The sequence below is a fragment of the Salmo salar genome, chromosome ssa12 (assembly GCF_905237065.1).
Source record: "Salmo salar chromosome ssa12, Ssal_v3.1, whole genome shotgun sequence".
NCBI lineage: Eukaryota > Metazoa > Chordata > Actinopteri > Salmoniformes > Salmonidae > Salmo > Salmo salar.
Genome location: NC_059453.1, coordinates 38,372,599 through 38,391,250, shown reverse-complemented (window position 1 = coordinate 38,391,250; position 18,652 = coordinate 38,372,599). Strand labels below are relative to the sequence as shown.

Sequence of the window (18,652 nt, the reverse complement as noted above, 5' to 3'; positions counted from 1 at the left end):
GACAAATTAATGTATACCATATCATACTAAGTGGAGTGTCTCGGATTTACGCACAGAATAATATGAAATGCTCTGAGACCACATTCGCTCTGCTGATATCTAATGCATGTGGGCTAAAGTGGACAGTGAGTGTTTCTGTTTTGGGAGGGGGGATATTAGTCATGAATGCTCAGGTTACCCGTTCCCACATGCCAGAGGCCATAAGTTAGCTACAACATTGAAATGAAGTTTACCCTGCTGACTTTCTTATCTTTGCTCTGCACGGTCTAGTTTTGGAAGTTCACCAGTTTGGGAGGGATGCAGGGGTGGCAGAGGCGTGGCTGCTGGGACAGGAACCATACCTGTTCGGCCGGGAGTTGGGGCAGAGCGTGGACGAGGTGGAGAAACTGATCAAGAGGCACGAGGCGTTCGAGAAGTCGGCCGCCACTTGGGAGGAGCGCTTCTCAGCGCTGGAGAGGTTGACTACGGTGAGTGTTTTGGAGGGTTGCAATGTTTCTGTCACGTGTCACAAATCTTTATGGTAAAATGATTCTTACTGAGAGACATTAGTCTTACTCATAGACAGTTACATTTTCAGTCCTATTCCAGTGAGTATTTGTAATGTTCATAAGGTTTCAATAAGAAAGCTGTTCACTAAACAATATTATCTGCATGTCAGTACAGTATTTACCCAGTATTTAATGAAAAATTATGTAGTAATAATATAATCTGGTGCATTCAAAGAATTCAACATAATTGGTAATAATTGGTACAAAGTTTTGCATGTTCCCATGAATCCCAAAGAAACTACAATGTAATCATTAGGTAATTAAATTAGCTGCCATTTTTCACGTCTTTAAGTCCCAGGTAAATAGCAAACGTTAAAATTGAATTGTGACCCTGCCATCACTCTTTGAAGGTGGCATTGCCAGATTAATTTACTCAGATTAAGTTGGTTAAATGAGACTGAGGTCCTGTTGTGTCTTGTTCTTCCAGTTGGAGTTATTGGAAGTGAGAAGACAGCAAGAGGAAGAAGAAAGAATGCGAAAACCCCCTTCGCCGGAGCCTTTACCGGAGCAGGACTCACCACTGCAGAGGTAAGTGTAGCAGTTACGGCTGTTGCGGTGACCATATTCCCGCCACACCGGCGGTCATGATTGCAGTTAAATTCCACGTGAACGTTTAGTCACAGTAATTAGGCTTCTTCAAGCTCTGATGCTGCTTATGGTCATTAGTAGCCTACCAAACTTGCTAACTGCCTGTTACTCAGCACTCTATTGTCCATATAATCACTCTGACATCAATGCAAATGTCTTCGAAAATCTAATCAAACACTTCATGAGACCTCATGAGCTCATGTTGAGCAACATTTCAATAAGCTATGCAGTTGCGTGAGAAAACAGAGTGATGGCCTCTACTAAAAAGAGCAGGATGCCATCAGCTCTGTATAGGCTAGGCCTACTATATTTCATTCTCAACATTCTAATATTAAGCACATTGTTTATCTTTACAACAGGAGGGTAGTCTACCTGACTGGCATGAAAATGAACCACGGGAAACGCATCCTCCATAAGCTATTTAAGTGTATAGATGACTTGTATTTTTTCCCGCTGCCCCTGTTTCGAGTCCGGTGCATGATAATGGTCCATTCTAAATCAAAACACATTTCACACATATATTATTTAGTATATGTAAAGACAAGATTAAATCAAGAATAGTCTGATGGCTGACAATATTAGCCTATCACTTGTGAATGATATATTATCACTTGTGAATGATGCCCAGCATAAGACACTGCCTTTTTTTTCTAATCATAGTAACACACCTCATGTAGCCTAGCACATATGTTTTGATAAGGTTTGTATCACAATTAAAGTGGCCAAATAACTTCTTAAAATGAAGCACATTAATCTGTTTTACAAGGGGTTTAGAGCCTAACTGGCATACATTAACAGTTGCAAGTTTGGGAAAGATAATTTCACCATAAAAATGCACATTTAATAATTAGCATTTTTTTTATCATGGTGTTTTCCGCTAATGGAACATTCGTGCTTATAGCCTACTGCCATGTGCGCATTTCTGCGCTTATAATGTGAAGAAATAGCCTAATAGTTTATCACCATTTTAAGCTAAATCTGCTGCGTCAACCAAATTGCGGGGGAAAAAATCTAAAAATGTAGCCCAACGTTTGTAGAACAACTAAAGTTACATTAATAACTCTAAATTAAGCATGTAGGAGTACATATTTCTTTGTTAACCGCTTAACACAGAATAGCCCCATGTGCGCACTCCCTCAAATCATTTGGAGAAAATATTTATAATTTATTCAGCTTTGTTCTATTGTATCCTTCATACTATAAAATAATGTCACCAAATTCTAAGAAAATCTTGTCTGCTAAATGAACTAGTGTTATCACATTTTAAGGTATGACTCAGGTGCAGACAGTGTTGAAGAAACAAACGTTTATTCTTTAAACAGGGGCAGGCAAACGACAGGTCAATGCAGGCAGGGTTCAATAATCCAGAGAGGATGTAAGGCACCGGAACAGCAGGCGGGCTCAGGGTCAGGTCAGGCAGAGGTCGGTAAACCAGAGTAGTGGGGCAAAGGTACAGGACGACAGGCAGGCTCAGGGTCAGGGCAGGCAGAATGTTCAGGACTGGGAAACTAGAAAACAGGCGCAAGGAACAGGCGTGAGCAGGGAAACAAAACGCTGGTAGGTTCTATGAACAAAACGAACTGGCAACAGACAAACAAAGAACACAGGTATAAATACACAGGGGATAATGGGGAAGTTGGACGACACCTGGAGTGGGGTGGAGACAAGCACAAAGACAGGTGAAACAGATCAGGGCATGACAAGTGTAGCCCACAGCGATTTGGCATTGCCAGATCAGGACCTAACATAAGGACATATCAGTGTATGCTATTGTCACGATCGTTTTGAAGGATGGACCAAGGCGCAGCGTGTGTTGGGTTCCACATATTTATTACCGTGAAACTTGAACAAAAAACGTATAACAAAAGTGAAGCACGTGGCGCACATCAGCACTCAACAAAACAATATCCCACAAAGCAGGTGGGAGAAAGGGCTTCCTAAATATGATCCCCAATTAGAGGCAACGATTACCAGCTGCCTCTAATTGGGAACCATACAGCTCACCAACATAGAAATAAAATGACTAGAACACCCCCTAGTCACGCCATAGAGAACCAAGGGCTCTCTATGGTCAGGGCGTGACAGCTATTCTGTTCTTCTGAAATAGACTACATTTTCTTCATATCATGCTTCATATCATGCTTCTGTCTAAAATAAATAATGGATTTATTGTGAAGGTGTAGGCTATATTACATGGATTTATTATACTTTTTCAAATGTAGATGTTCCAAAGGTCATCAGTGGCTTGTAGGCTATGTGTGAAAGCCAGGAGATGCTAAATGTGTTTATGTTAATTAACGGTAAATTACCGTGAGACCGACAGTTATTTGCTTGACTATCACCGGCTGACAAAATGTTGTGACCTCCACAGCCCTAGTAGTGGTGTTGGTAAAGAAACAGACAAGGGTGTCAACTCATCATTAAGCTTAGATTATTTGATTCAGCTGTGTAGTGCTAGGGCAAAGAACCAACATGTGCACCCATCAAACAATTGTGACTCTTTCAAGTAAATCAAGTTAGTTATGAAAATCACCACAGGTTGTTGTTAGGTAGCTCATGGACACTTACTCACCTTCTCTGACTCGCTTCCTGATTATCCCTTTCTACTGTATATTCTCCACAGTGGAGTAGAGAACAGACTGCAGAACGGACTGCCCACAGACCAGGATTCCCCACAGGTAAGTTACTGCTCCAAAGTTTAACACCAAAAATATGCCAGCTTTTAGGGCCAAAAGACTGACTAGGGCCTTACTTCTCAGAGCTTTACATTGTTCAATCTCACCTAAGGTGCATCATTTTCATCTGAGGCATTTCCCAGAAAACATAATTGCATTAAAGCTGAAGAATGAAATATGAATATTGAAATATTTTATATATTAAATATAAATGTCATTATTTTGGTATGAAGGCCCATCCATGCTCCTTAAAATGAATTGTTTTATTTTTATTTAACCCTTTTATTACCAGGTAAGTTGACTGAGAACACATTCTCATTTACAGCAACGACCTGGGGAATAGTTACAGGGGAGAGGATGATAATAATAATAATAATAATAATAATAATTAATGTTAAAAATTAATGTTGGTGCACTGGTGTCATGGCCACCAGTGCACCAACAGGTTCATTTTTACCAGCCCACAATCTGCATTTTGTCCTGCACTACCCTGTCATCTCAGTACTTCCTGAATCACTACTAACTACAAACTAAGACCCAAGTATATGTAGATCAGTGAAGCAGCAATGCCTGCTTGTGCATGCCTGTCACATGTTTGTTTATGTCTGTTAATACTTATTGTTTGAACTGTAAAGATGTTCCTAAGAGAAAAATGTGTTTGTCTATCAAAATAATTGTTGATTTGATATCAAACAGTCCTAAATATTTCTAAAACGAAAATAATTGTATTTGGGACAAATCATTCACTAAACCCTAAACCTCAATGAAATCTTGTAATAAATGATGTGAAAATTTAGCAAGTTGTGGTGACTAAACTGCTTGGAGTAACCCTGGATTGTAAACTGTCATGGTCAAAACATATTGATACATCAGTAGCTAAGATGGGGAGAAGTCTGTCCATAATAAAGCGCTGCTGCTCTACCTTCTTAACAGCACTATGAACAAGGCAGGTCCTACTGGCCCTAGTTTTGTCGCACCTGGACTACTGTTCAGTCATGTGCTCAGGTGCCACAAAAAGGGATTGAGGAAAATTGTAATTGGCTCAGAATAGGGCAGCACGGCTGGCCCTTGGATGAACACAAATCAAATCAAATCAAATGTATTTATATAGCCCTTCGTACATCAGCTGATATCTCAAAGTGCTGTACAGAAACCCAGCCTAAAACCCCAAACAGCAAGCAATGCATGTGAAAGAAGCACGGTGGCTAGGAAAAACTCCCTAGAAAGGCCAAAAACCTAGGAAGAAACCTAGAGAGGAACCAGGCTATGAGGGGTGGCCAGTCCTCTTCTGGCTGTGCCGGGTGGATATTATAACAGAACATGGTCAAGATGTTAAAATGTTCATAAATGACCAGCATGGTCAAATAATAATAATCATAGTAGTTGTCGAGGGTGCAACAAGCACGTCCGGTGAACAGGTCAGGGTTCCATAGCCGCAGGCAGAACAGTTGAAACTGGAGCAGCAGCATGGCCAGGTGGACTGGGGACAGCAAGGAGTCATCATGCCAGGTAGTCCTGAGGCATGGTCCTAGGGCTCAGGTTCTCCGAGAGAAAGAAAGAGAGAAAGAGAGAATTAGAGAGAGCATATTTAAATTCACACAGGACACCGGATAAGACAAGAGAAATGCTCCAGATGTAACAGACTGACCCTAGCCCCCCGACACATAAACTACTGCAGCATAACTACTGGAGGCTGAGACAGGAGGGATCAGAAGACACTGTGGCCCCATCCGATGATACCCCCGGACAGGGCCAAACAGGCAGGATATAACCCCACCCACTTTGCCAAAGCACAGCCCCCACACCACTAGAGGGATGTCTCCAACCACCAACTTACCGTCCTAAGACAAGGCCGAGTATAGCCCACAAAGATCTCCGCCACGGCACAACCCAAGGGGGGGGCGCCAACCCAGACAGCAAGACCACGTCAATGACTCAACCCACTCAAGTGACGCACTCCTCCCATGGACGGCATGGAAGAACACCAGTAAGCCAGTGACTCAGCCCCTGTAAAAGGGTTAGAGGCAGAGAATCCCAGTGGAAAGAGGGGAACCGGCAAGGCAGAGACAGCAAGGGCGGTTCGTTGCTCCAGCCTTTCCGTTCACCTTCACACTCCTGGGCCAGACTATACTTAATCATAGGACCTACTGAAGAGATAAGTCTTCAGTAAAGACTTAAAGGTTGAGACTGAGTCTGCGTCTCTCACATGGGTAGGCAGACCATTCCATAAAAATGGAGCTCTATAGGAGAAAGCCCTACCTCCAGCCGTTTGCTTAGAAATTCTAGGGACAATTAGGAGGCCTGCGTCTTGTGACCGTAGCGTACGTGTAGGTATGTACGGCAGGACCAAATCGGAAAGATAGGTAGGAGCAAGCCCATGTAATGCTTTGTAGGTTAGCAGTAAAACCTTGAAATCAGCCCTTGCCTTAACAGGAAGCCAGTGTAGGGAGGCTAACACTGGAGTAATATGATCAAATTTTTTGGTTCTAGTCAGGATTCTAGCAGCCGTATTTAGCACTAACTGAAGTTTGTTTAGTGCTTTATCCAGGTAGCCGGAAAGTAGAGCATTGCAGTAGTCCAGCCTAGAAGTAACAAAAGCATGGATTAATTTTTCTGCATCATTTTTGGACAGAAAGTTTCTGATTTTTGCAATGTTACGTAGATGGAAAAAAGCTGTCCTTGAAACAGTCTTGATATGTTCTTCAAAAGAGAGATCAGGGTCCAGAGTAACGCCGAGGTCCTTCACAGTTTTATTTGAGACGACTGTGCAACCATCCAGATTAATTGTCAGATTCAACAGAAGATCTCTTTGTTTCTTGGGACCTAGAACAAGCATCTCTGTTTTGTCCGAGTTTAAAAGGAGAACGTTTGCAGCCATCCACTTCTTTATGTCTGAAACACAGGCTTCTAGCGAGGGCAGTTTTGGGGCTTCACCATGTTTCATTGAAATGTACAGCTGTGTGTCGTCCGCATAGCAGTGAAATTTAACATTATGTTTTCGAATGACATCCCCAAGAGGTAAAATATATAGTGAAAACAATAGTGGTCCTAAAACGGAACCTTGAGGAACACCGAAATGTACAATTGATTTGTCAGAGGACAAACCATTCACAGAGACAAACTGACATCTTTCCGACAGATAAGATCTAAACCAGGCCAGAACTTGTCCATGTAGACCAATTTGGGTTTCCAATCTCTCCAAAAGAATGTGGTGGTCGATGGTATCAAAAGCAGCACTAAGATCTAGGAGCACGAGGACAGATACAGAGCCTCGGTCTGACGTCATTAAAAGGTCATTTACCACCTTCACAAGTGCAGTCTCAGTGCTATGATGGGGTCTAAAACCAGACTGAAGCGTTTCGTATACATTGTTTGTCTTCAGGAAGGCAGTGAGTTGCTGCGCAACAGCTTTTTCAAAAATTTTTGAGAGGAATGGAAGATTCGATATAGGCCGATAGTTTTTTTATAATTTCTGGGTCAAGATTCGGCTTTTTCAAGAGAGGCTTTATTACTGCCACTTTTAGTGAGCTTGGTACACATCCGGTGGATAGAGAGCCGTTTATTATGTTCAACATAGGAGGGCCGAGCACAGGAAGCAGCTCTTTCAGTAGTTTAGTTGGAATAGGGTCCAGTATGCAGCTTGAGGGTTTAGAGGCCATGATTATTTTCATCATTGTGTCAAGAGATATAGTACTAAAACACTTTAGTATCTCCCTTGATCCTAGGTCCTGGCAGAGTTGTGCAGACTCAGGACAATGGAGCTTTGGAGGAATACGCAGATTTAAAGAGGAGTCCGTAATATGCTTTCTAATGATCATGATCTTTTCCTCAAAGAAGTTCATAAATTTATTACTGCTGAAGTGAAAGCCATCCTCCATTTGCGAATGCTGCTTTTTAGTTAGCTTTGCGACAGTATCAAAAAGACATTTCGGATTGTTCTTATTTTCCTCAATTAAGTTGGAAAAATAGGATGATCAAGCAGCAGTGAGGGCTCTTCGATACTGCACGGTACTGTCTTTCCAAGCTAGTCGGAAGACTTCCAGTTTGGTGTGGCGCCATTTCCGTTCCAATTTTCTGGAAGCTTGCTTCAGAGCTCGTGTATTTTCTGTATACCAGGGAGCTAGTTTCTTATGACAGATGTTTTTAGTTTTTAGGGGTGCAACTGCATCTAGGGTATTGCGCAAGGTTAAATTGAGTTCCTCGGTTAGGTGGTTAACTGATTTTTGTCCTCTGACGTCCTTGGGTAGGCAGAGGGAGTCTGGAAGGGCATCAAGGAATCTTTGGGTTGTCTGAGAATTTATAGCACGACTTTTAATGCTCCTTGGTTGGGGTCTGAGCAGATTATTTGTTGCAAACACAATAAAATGGTGGTCCGATAATCCAGGATTATGAGGAAAAACATTAAGATCCACAACATTTATTCCATGGGACAAAACCCACTGAGTCGATGATGGCTCCGAAAGCCTTTTGGAGTGGGTCTGTGGACTTTTCCATGTGAATGTTAAAGTCACCAAAAATTAGAATATTATCTGCTATGACTACAAGATCCGATAGGAATTCAGGGAACTCAGTGAGGAACACTGCATATGGCCCAGGAGGCCTGTAAACAGTAGCTATAAAAAGTGATTGAGTAGGCTGCATAGATTTCATGACTAGAAGCTCAAAAGACGAAAACGTCATATTTATTTTTTTTGTAAATTGAAATTTGCTATCATAAATGTTAGCAACACCTCCGCCTTTGCCGGATGCACGGGGGGTATGGTCACTAGTGTAACCAGGGGGTGAGGCCTCATTCAACACAGTAAATTCATCAGGCTTAAGCCATGTTTCAGTCAGGCCAATCACATCAAGATTATCAAGATTATGATCAGTGATTAGTTCATTGACTATAAATGCAGAGAGCTAACATCAATAATATGCATGTCAATCTCTCCTGGCTCAAAGTGTGGGAGAGATTGACTTCATCATTACTTGTATTTATAAGAGGTATTGACATGTTAAATGCACCGACACCCATGCATATCCCACAAGACATGCCACAAGAGGTCTCTTCACAGTCCCCAAGTCCAGAACAGACTATGGGAGGCGCACACTACTACATAGAGCCATGACTAAATGGAACTCTATTCCACATCAAGTAAATGATGCAAGGCGTAAAATGAGACTAAAAAACAGATAAAAATACACCTTATGGAACAACAGGGATTGTGAAGCAACACAAACATAGGCAGATACACATGCATTCACATACACGAAAACATACACACACTTAAACATGGGGATCCATAATAAATACAAATACAATCAGAAGGCATTGGTATGGTGCAACAGTGCAGACCTGGGTTCAAATACTATTTAGGGTATTTGAATTACTTTCAAAGACATTTCAAAGTAAATATTAACTTCTTTTTTGAAAAAACAAATAGTTGATTATTGGAATGTATTTGGAAAAACACTTGAAAAGTATTTGAAAACTCAAATGTAACCCAGGCATTTGAAAATAGTATTTGAAATAAGTATTTGAAAATTCTTACAAATAGTAGGCTATTAAATGAAAATTGTTTGAAATAGCAATAGTTGATTCTGGCCACATTATTTTAAAGTACTCAAATGCACAGAAAATAAGTATTTAAATAACAAATAATCAAATACATACAGTACCAGTCAAAAGTTTTGACACACCTACTCATTCCAGGGGTTTTCTTTATTTTACTATGTTTTACTAATGCCAAGAGTGTGCAAAGCTGTCATCAAGGCAAAGGGTGGCTACTTTGAAGAATCTCAAATATAAAATATATTTTGATTTGTTTAACACTTTTTTGGTTACTACATGATTCCATATGTGTTATTTCATAGTTTTGATGTCTTCACTATTATTATAAAGAAAAAATAAAGAAAAACCTTGGAATGAGTGGGTGTATGTAGACAGTACTGCATGTAGACATTCATTTGAGCCGTTTAGTGGTGTTATCAAATCAAATTTTATTAGTCAAATGCTATGAATACAACAGGTTACACCTTACAGTGAAATGCTTACTTACGAGCCCCTAACCAACAAGGCAGTTTAAAAAAAATACGGATAAGAATAAGAAATAAAAGTAACAAGTAATTAAAGAGCAGCAGTAAAATAACAATAGCGAGACTATATACAGGGGGGTAGTTGAGGTATACCGGTTAGTTGAGGTAATATGTACATGTAGGTAGAGTTATTAAAGTGACTATGCATAGATGATAACAACAGAGGGTAGCAGCGTTGTAAAAGAGGGGGGGGGGGCAATGCAAATAATCTGGGTAGCCAATTGATTAGATGTTCAGGAGTCTTATGGCTTGGGGGTAGAAGCTGTTTAGAAGCCTCTTGGACCTAGACTTGGCACTCCGGTACCGCTTGCCGTTCGGTAGCAGAGAGAACAGTCTATGACTAGGGTGGCTGGAGTCTTTGACAATTTTTAGGGCCTTCCTCTGACACCGCCTGGTATAGAGGTCCTGGATGGCAGGAAGCTTGGCCCCGGTGGTGTACTGGGCCATATGCACTACCCTCTGCAGTGCTTTGCGGTCGGAGGCCGAGAAGTTGCCATACCAGCCAGTGATGCAACCAGTCAGGATACTCTCGATGGTACAGCTGTAGAACCTTTTGAGGATCTGAGGACCCATGCCAAATCTTTTCAGTCTCCCGAGGGGGAATAGATTTTGTCGTGCCTTCTTCACGACTGTCTTGGTGGGCTTGGACCATGTTAGTTTGTTGGTGATGTGGACACCAAAGAACTTGAAGCTCTCAACCTGCTCCACGGAAGCCCAGTCGATGAGAATAGGGTGTGCTCAGTCCTCTTTTTCCTGTAGTCCACAATCATCTCCTTTGTCTTGATCACGTTGAGGGAGAGGTTGTTGTCCTGGCACCACACGGCCAGGTCTCTGACCTCCTCCCTATAGGCTGTCTCGCCGTTGTTGGTGATCAGGCCTACCACTGTTGTGTCATCGGCAAACTTAATGATGGTGTTGGAGTCATGCCTGGCCGTGCAGTCATGAGTGAACAGGGAGTACAGGAGGGGACTGAGCACGCACCCCTGAGTGGCCCCTGTGTTGAGGATCAGCGTGGCGGATGTGTTGTTACCTACCCTTACCACCTGGGGGCGGCCCGTCAGGAAGTCCAGGATCCAGTTGCAGAGGGAGGTGTTTAGTCTCAGGGTCCTTAGATTATTGATGAGCTTTGAGGGCACTGTGGTGTTGAACGCTGAGCTGTAGTCAATGAATAGCATTCTCACATAGGTGTTGTCCAGGTGGGAAAGGGCAGTGTGGAGTGCAATAGAGATTGCATCATCTGTGGGTCCGTTGGGGCGGTATGCAAATTGGAGTGGGTCTAGGGTTTCTGGGATAATGCTGTTGATGTGAGCTATGACCAGCCTTTCAAAGCATTTCATGGATACAGACGTGAGTACTACGGGTCGGTAGTCATTTAGGCAGGTTACCTTTGTGTTCGTCGCACAGGCACTATGGTGGTCTGCTTAAAACATGTTGGTGTTACAGACTCGGACAGGGAGAGGTTGAAAATGTCAGTGAAGACACTCGCCAGTTGGTCAGCGCATGCTCGCAGTACACGTCCTGGTAATCCGTCTGGCCCCGCGGCCTTGTGAATGTTGACCTGTTGAAAGGTCTTACTCACATCGGCTGCGGAGATCGTGATCCCACCGTTGTCCAGAACAGCTGATGCTCTCATGCATGTTTCAGTGTTACTTTCCTCGAAGCGAGCATTGAAGTTATTTAGCTCATCTGGTAGGCTCGTGTCACTGGGCAGCTCTCGGCTGTGCTTCCCTTTGTAGTCTGTAATGGTTTGCAAGCCCTGTTACATCTGACGAGCGTCAGAGCCGGTGTAATACGATTCGATCTTAGACCAGCGTTGACGCTTTGCCTGTTTGATGGTTCGTCGGAGGGCATAGCGGGATTTCTTATAAGCTTCCGGGTTAGAGTCCCGCTCCTTGAAAGCGGCAGCTCTAGCCTTTAGCTCAGTGCGGATGGTGCCTGTAATGTCATAGGGATTAAATTGAGCCGGGTCCTGCCAGGTTTGAGACCCAGCACCTATGATCCAAATGAGAGCCAGGCGGAGCTGAGACACGGTTCCTTTCGTTATTTGAATTATGTATTGAAAAATGTGTTATCCACATTTAATTTTCCACAGCCAACAACACGAGTAAGCAACAGCAAAATCAGACAACACCAATTGTTCAGCCTGTCGGTCGCATTTTATGTAACAAATGAATATTCCTCTCGAGGCATTCAAATTGTGAGTGCAGCACAGGGAGAGAAATATGCATGCCCAGTCATTTTAGCCTACAACATTCTAAATGCTGTCGCGGGAAAACACACCTTTTAAGCAGTTTTGATGGCCACTGTTTAAAGAGGACGATTACTGCGCTTTCTAGTGTTACTAGGCTACACTTATTTCTCACATCCCAAAAATGTGTCAAATGCACCATTTTACAATGGGAGTTTTTAGCAGCGGCATGGTTTATGCGCATTAGCAGGCAGCAATTGCATTGAATGCAAAGGGAAGACCGGGGCTAAATGTAACACAGGTCAGGTGTAACTGGTAGGCAAACATTATATTCACAGTAGACTACATGAGCCTTGGTTGGCTAAGTGCCAGTGGAACGTTTTTTGGGACATTCAAGTCATCAATATGTTGCTGTAACTAGCAACAACATAGCCGAATGTTTCGACTTTATATTTTGTGACCTAGCTAATGATTAGCCCAGTGGGGTAATTGGAAATGTGCAACATTTCAGGTTATTTATTTACAGCCACTATGTTGCATCAGGTGGGCTACATCAGGTGATAATGCCTATTGCTAAATAGCACACCTGCCTGATAATATGGACCAATATGTTATATTGGGCTCATTTCTGGAGGGGGAAATTATAGGTTAGATGTCAGCATCATTCAAGGCTGCTCTAATGACTTATTACGTTTCTCCGTTCACAGCCGACGAGTACTCCATGCACACAGGCTCGTTTGGTGTAGACATAAGCTCCTGGCTCAGGATGTTCCAACACTCCAACAGGTCTTGGGGCTCAATCACAGCCCGAGGCAACAAGAGGCCTACTCAGTCAAGATTCAATTCAGAAACCAAAATGAGCTATTAGCGTTGCATACTCTAGTTTTAAGGCATGATTGGGGAAAATGATTGGGGCCTCTATCTCTCTCTCTCTCTCAGAATGGTGTGGAAAGAGTTGAGATCATGAATGGAGTGGCGGAGCAGAACTCAAAGGACCCGAGCCCTATTCCCTCACCCACAGCCAGCCGGCGGGGAAAGGGCAGCCTGTCCTCCACGTTGCCGACCCAGAACCAGGATTTGCCTGCGGCTCAGCTGGAGGGCTTCCTGCATCGCAAGCATGAGTGGGAGGGTCACAACAAGAAGGCCTCAAGCAGGTATGGTGAACTGGATCAAAAGAGAGAATCCAAATAGCATTGTTTGGAAGAAGTAATTTAATAATAGTTTATTTTGACATAAAATACATTATTTTAAGGGAGTTAACTTGTGTTATACAGTGCATCCCAGGCTTACAATGACTCATTGGGCTCTCTTTTTCAGATCCTGGCATAACGTGTACTGCGTTATCAACAATCAGGAAATGGGCTTCTACAAAGACAACAAGGCTGCTGGTCAAGGCATCCCCTACCACAATGCGATTCCGATCAGTCTAATGGGGGCTGTGTGTGATGTGGCCATGGATTACAAAAAAAAGAAGCATGTCTTCAAACTCAGGTTAAAAATGATAAAAATGAGAGTAGTGTTCAAGTTCCTTCAAACGGAATCACCCCAGAAGTGGATCCTCTTAGTTGCACTTCATTACGCTATCTGCTTCAGTCTAAATCTGATTTATTAATGTTCTAGTTCATTTTGTTGACTGCCATTTCAGAAATATATATATTTTTTGCAAATGTTGCTATCCAAATCTCTTTCGAATCTCAAATATATATGTTTAGAAAGTTACCAACATTTTTGTTCATTTTTATTTCAGAGTTACGGATGGAAATGAGTATCTCTTCCAAGCCAAAGAAGAAGTAAGTCTGTTTCCTTTGTTTAACATTTTGTGTCATCTGTTAAAGATTGTTTCCGTAGGCCAAAACAAAACAGTGCGTATACTGTAAAACAAATTAATGACAGCTTTTGAATAGAGGCCCTGGTCTTGACTACAAAACCTAATTCCTGGGCTAGTTGTTAAACTGACCTCCACAACCTTGCATGTACTTATTCTTCTAGGGTGAGTTTCCCAAAAATTCCCACGCTAATGTGGAACTTTTTATCTCATGATGACCTAGACTCAGTCCACTTGTAGAAAAGAAAAGTACTTTGGCAAATTTCATTCACTTATAAACATAGATCATTACAATTGCCATTCTCTTTTTGAGACAGAGAATTAGCTAAAAAGTGTTTAGGAAACTGACCTTTCAATGACCCCTTACAGGAGGAGATGAGCACATGGATCCAGGCCATTCTGAATGCGGGGACACCTGACAAGGTATCGATTACGCCCAGCAACCAGAGCACTCCGGCGTCGAGCCGAGCCCAGACCCTGCCCGCTACCGTCACCCTCACCAGCGAATCCAGCCCGGGCAAGCGGGAGAAAGACAAGGAGAAGGACAAGGAGAAGCGATTCAGCCTCTTCGGCAAGAAAAAACTATGAAGTTTCTCAGCAATGAAGACTTTCAGTTTTTTATTAGTGCAGTATTTTTTTTTCTTTCATTTTTGTCTGCCAAGCCACAATGATACTCCAGCTCAACTACACCACATGCTGTGCCTAATGTTCCTTGAATTGGGTAAAACGATTGATAAGACTTTGAAATACAAATGTAAAAGAAACATTTGTACTTTGTTAGAGTGTCAAGGTGTATGGGGCAGGTTTCATCATGAAATTGATTTGGTAATATCATGAGGACCATTTTATTTTTTTTAAGTTAATTATTTACTTGTAAAAATGTGTTGTGTGTTTTTTGTGCTTTTTCCTTGTCATTGTGTTTTGTTAAAATGGGTCTGAGTATTTAAACGTTTCCTCAATTTTGTGAGGGTGTCTACAAGAGGCAGGCCTACATTCTCTTTTTGCTGTTGGAAAGGGAGACAACATTGCTTCAAAATAATTCAGTTTTGTGACTGCACATACGCATATTGAATTAAAAAATGTAATGCAACTTTTCAACCTAATTTACTATGATTCCTACTTGAGTTTAAATTGAAAACAAACAACCTCAAAAAATATCAGGCTCCAAAAGGGCATAGTTAGCCAGTATTATCAGTAATTGCATGCCTTTTTAGGTCAAGATAAGCCTAATAATACACCTGTAATTGAAACAAGATAAATGTCTTGAAATTATTTCCTCATGGAATAATGTTTTATATATATATGATGGACCAGTAATTTTACATGTTTTTCCTTTGTTTGTTTACTTTTGTCCCTCTTGAGTTGCGTCATAATATATGTTTCCAAATAGTTATAGTTGACTACAGATTATAAAATCAGTATGTATAATAAACACTTTAAGCATTGATGTTAAATGGAAACGTGAAAATTCAGCATTTACTGCAAAAAAAGGTTGCTTGCTTGTTGCTCTAGCACTGCACATTATAATTTTGCTACGTTATCCTGCTAATTGATACATAGTGTGCATTTCTTTGTCACTGTATCTATTGTATTGAGAAGAAGAAAAAAAAATCTTACTGCACAATCAGAAATTATGTAATAGGAATGAAATTCTTTGCAATGACTGGGTCTTTGGGCATATATAGAACATTGACCTGGCTTTCTGATATATGAAACTGCACCTGTAGACTTTTTTTCTCTCTCTGTCTCTCTCTCTCTTTCAAATATGTGCGATGTCATTAAAATGCTATTAAACATTATGGGTCTGTGTGTTATCTATGGTTTTGGAAAAGTGGAGCTCGTCTGCTTGAAAATGTTGAACCTTGCTGTAATCTAATGAGTACTTTAAGTCTACTCTGTCTGCTCTGTGCAATCAATGCAGCCACTTGTCTTGTAACTGGAAATACACATTCAAAGTTGAAATGCCCTAGTCTATAACTTCAGCACCGAGCACCTAATACACTTGCATGTGGGGTCAGATTTTTGTTAACCTGAAACAGCCCGCAATTGCTAATAACCCATCTGCAACTGCCTTACTACTGTATATGTGATAAAGTGAAAATCTGAGGCCCACACTGCACCCTAAACTGCAAATACAGAAAATGCGCTGTTGACGGGGTGCAGGATATTTTTTTTCCTGCCTACTTTCCAAAGGCCTATGTTTTTTATTATAATTTCAGACATTTTGATAGGCTATTTGTTTGTCAACTTGTCTATAATTAGCTACATGCTGCTTATCTTCTGTCATACAGTGCCTACAGAAAGTATTCGCACCCTTTGACTTTTCCACATTTTGTTGTGTTACAAAGTGGGATTAAAATGGATTTAATTGTCATTTTTTTGTCAACGTCTACACAAAATACTGTAATGTCAAAGTGGAATAAAAATTCTAACATTTCTTTTTTATTTTTATGGAAAATAAAACACTAATATATCTTGATTAGATAAGTATTCAAAATTTTTTTTAAGATTAATACAAATTAAATAACTAAAATATAGTTGCATAAGTATTCAGCTCTCTGATTCAAAACGTGTTAGAATCACCTTTGGCAGTGGTTACAGCTGTGAGTCTTTCTGGGTAAGTCTCTAAGAACTTTGCACACCTGGATTGTACAATGTTTGCAAATTATTCTTTAAAAAAATTGTCAAGCTCTATCAAGTTGGTTGTTGATCATTGCTAGACAGTCATTTTCAAGTCTTGCCATATATTTTCAAGCCGATTTAAAACTGTAACTAGACCACTCTAGTAAGCAACTTGCCTGTGCTTAGCTCTATTACGTTTATTTGTATCCTAAAAAACAACCCTCCATAGTCCTTTCCGATGACAAGCATACCCATAACATGATGCAGCCACCACCATGTTTGAAAATATGAAGTGGTACTCTATCTCCTTTCTCTAATATCTCTGGCAACGGCATCATGCAATGCACCCTGGACAGAAGAGGCAGACAAATCGGAAAAATGTGCTAGTCCCTCTGTTAAATTACTAATTAATTGAGGTAGGAATATCGCAAGAGAAGACATCCTCCCGAGTTATGACATGGGCCAGTATTGAAATCTGACATGTAGAATAGACGTTTTCACGATCTAAAAGTTGTTTTCCAGTGTAGTGAGAGCAACTTTATCACAGTACTCCGTCATATCGGACAGATTTCTGCCTGCTTAAACGCCAATAACTCAGCTACAAATGAAAACATGAAATGACCCAGTGAGCCAATAGAACATCACTCAGAGATGCACAAAAACAATATAACGTTGAAAATGGGTGAACCTTTCATTTTAAGTGTGTGAATTGGACCATTTTCCTGTCCTGCTAAGCATTCAAAATGCAACAAGTACATTATGAGTAAAAAGTATACTATTTTCTATAGGAATGTAGTGAAGTAAAAGTTGTCAAAAATATAAATAGTTAAGTAAAGTGGTTCTTTAAAATATTTTTACTTAGGTAGTTTACACCACTGCTGCTAACCTTAACTTAAGGCAATTTTTTAATTTCATAAATTTCTACGATAGCATAGACAATTTTGTCTTTGTGTCTGTGCTATCTAGTGGAAATCCTGTCTACTAGGCTAGCTAGATGTAAGAAAAACAATATAACATTGTTGTATCATAACAATGGTGGTTGCCTCTGTATGGACCCCACTTTGTGCACGGGGGCATTGTCATGCTGAAACAGGAAAGGGCCTTCCCCAAATTGTTGCCACAAAGTTGGAAGCATAGAATCGTCTAGAATGTCATTGTATGCTTTAGTGTTAAGATTTCCCTTCACTGAAACTAAGGGGCTTAGCCCAAACCATGAAAACAGCCCCAGACTAATATTTCTCCTCCATCAAACTTTACAGTTGGCACTATGCATTGGGGCAGGTAGTGTTCTCCTGGCATCCGCTAAACCCTGATACATCTGTCGGACTGCCAGATGGTGAAGCGTGATTCATCAATCTAGAGAACACATTTCCACTGCTCCAGAGTCCAATGGAGGCAAGCTTTACACCATTCCAGCCGATGCTTGGCATTACGCATGGTGATCTTAGGCTTGTGTGCAGCTGCTCGGCCATGGAAACCCATTTCATGTAGCTCCCGACAAACAGTTATTTTGATGATGTTGCTTCTAGAGACAGTTTGGAACTCGGCTGTCACGTCCAAGCTTTTATTTTCTATGGTAGAGTAGGTCAGGGCGTGACAGGGGTTTTTGTCTAGTTTATTTATTTCTATGTTGGTTCTAGTTTATTTTTTCTATGTTGGGGGTTTTGTCTAGTTTATGTATTTCTATGTGGGGTTCTAGTTTCTGTATTTCTATGTTGTTTTTTTGGGATGATCTCCAATTAGAGGCCGCTGGTCATCGTTGTCTGTAATTGGGGATCATATATAAGTTGTTGTTTTTCCCACTAGGTTTTGTGGGAGATTGTTTTGAGTTAGTGTATGTTGCACCTCTTCGTCACGGTTTGTTGTTTTGTTTATTTAGTTGATTTATATGTCTTGCATAGTTTCACTGTTATAATAAAATGTGGAATGATATACACACTGCGCTTTGGTCCGATTATTATGACGAACGTGACATCGGCAGTGAGTGTTGCAACCGACGACAGACAATTTTTACGGGCTACGCACTTCAGCACTCAGCGGTCCCTTTCTTGTTGCTTCTAGACGTTTCCACTTCACAGCACTTACAGTTGACCGGGGCAGCTCTTGCAGGGTAGAAATTTGACATAAC

The 18,652-nt window shown here is 41.2% G+C and overlaps 1 protein-coding gene across 4 annotated transcripts in view; it reads left to right on the top strand.

Moving 5' to 3' along the window:
* Positions 1–15,701, top strand: part of LOC106565001 (spectrin beta chain, non-erythrocytic 1) — a 103,173-nt gene extending 87,472 nt beyond the window's left edge. For all 4 annotated transcript variants that reach the window (XM_045691321.1, XM_045691324.1, XM_045691322.1 and 1 more), the window contains 7 exons: positions 271–467; positions 976–1,076; positions 3,760–3,814; positions 13,017–13,231; positions 13,395–13,568; positions 13,825–13,867; positions 14,272–15,701. In XM_045691321.1, coding sequence (XP_045547277.1) covers positions 271–467; positions 976–1,076; positions 3,760–3,814; positions 13,017–13,231; positions 13,395–13,568; positions 13,825–13,867; positions 14,272–14,490 — 1,004 coding nt within the window. In that variant the 3' untranslated portion in view covers positions 14,491–15,701. The remainder of the gene's footprint in view (positions 1–270; positions 468–975; positions 1,077–3,759; positions 3,815–13,016; positions 13,232–13,394; positions 13,569–13,824; positions 13,868–14,271) is intronic.
* The last annotated feature ends 2,951 nt before the right edge of the window (positions 15,702–18,652 follow it).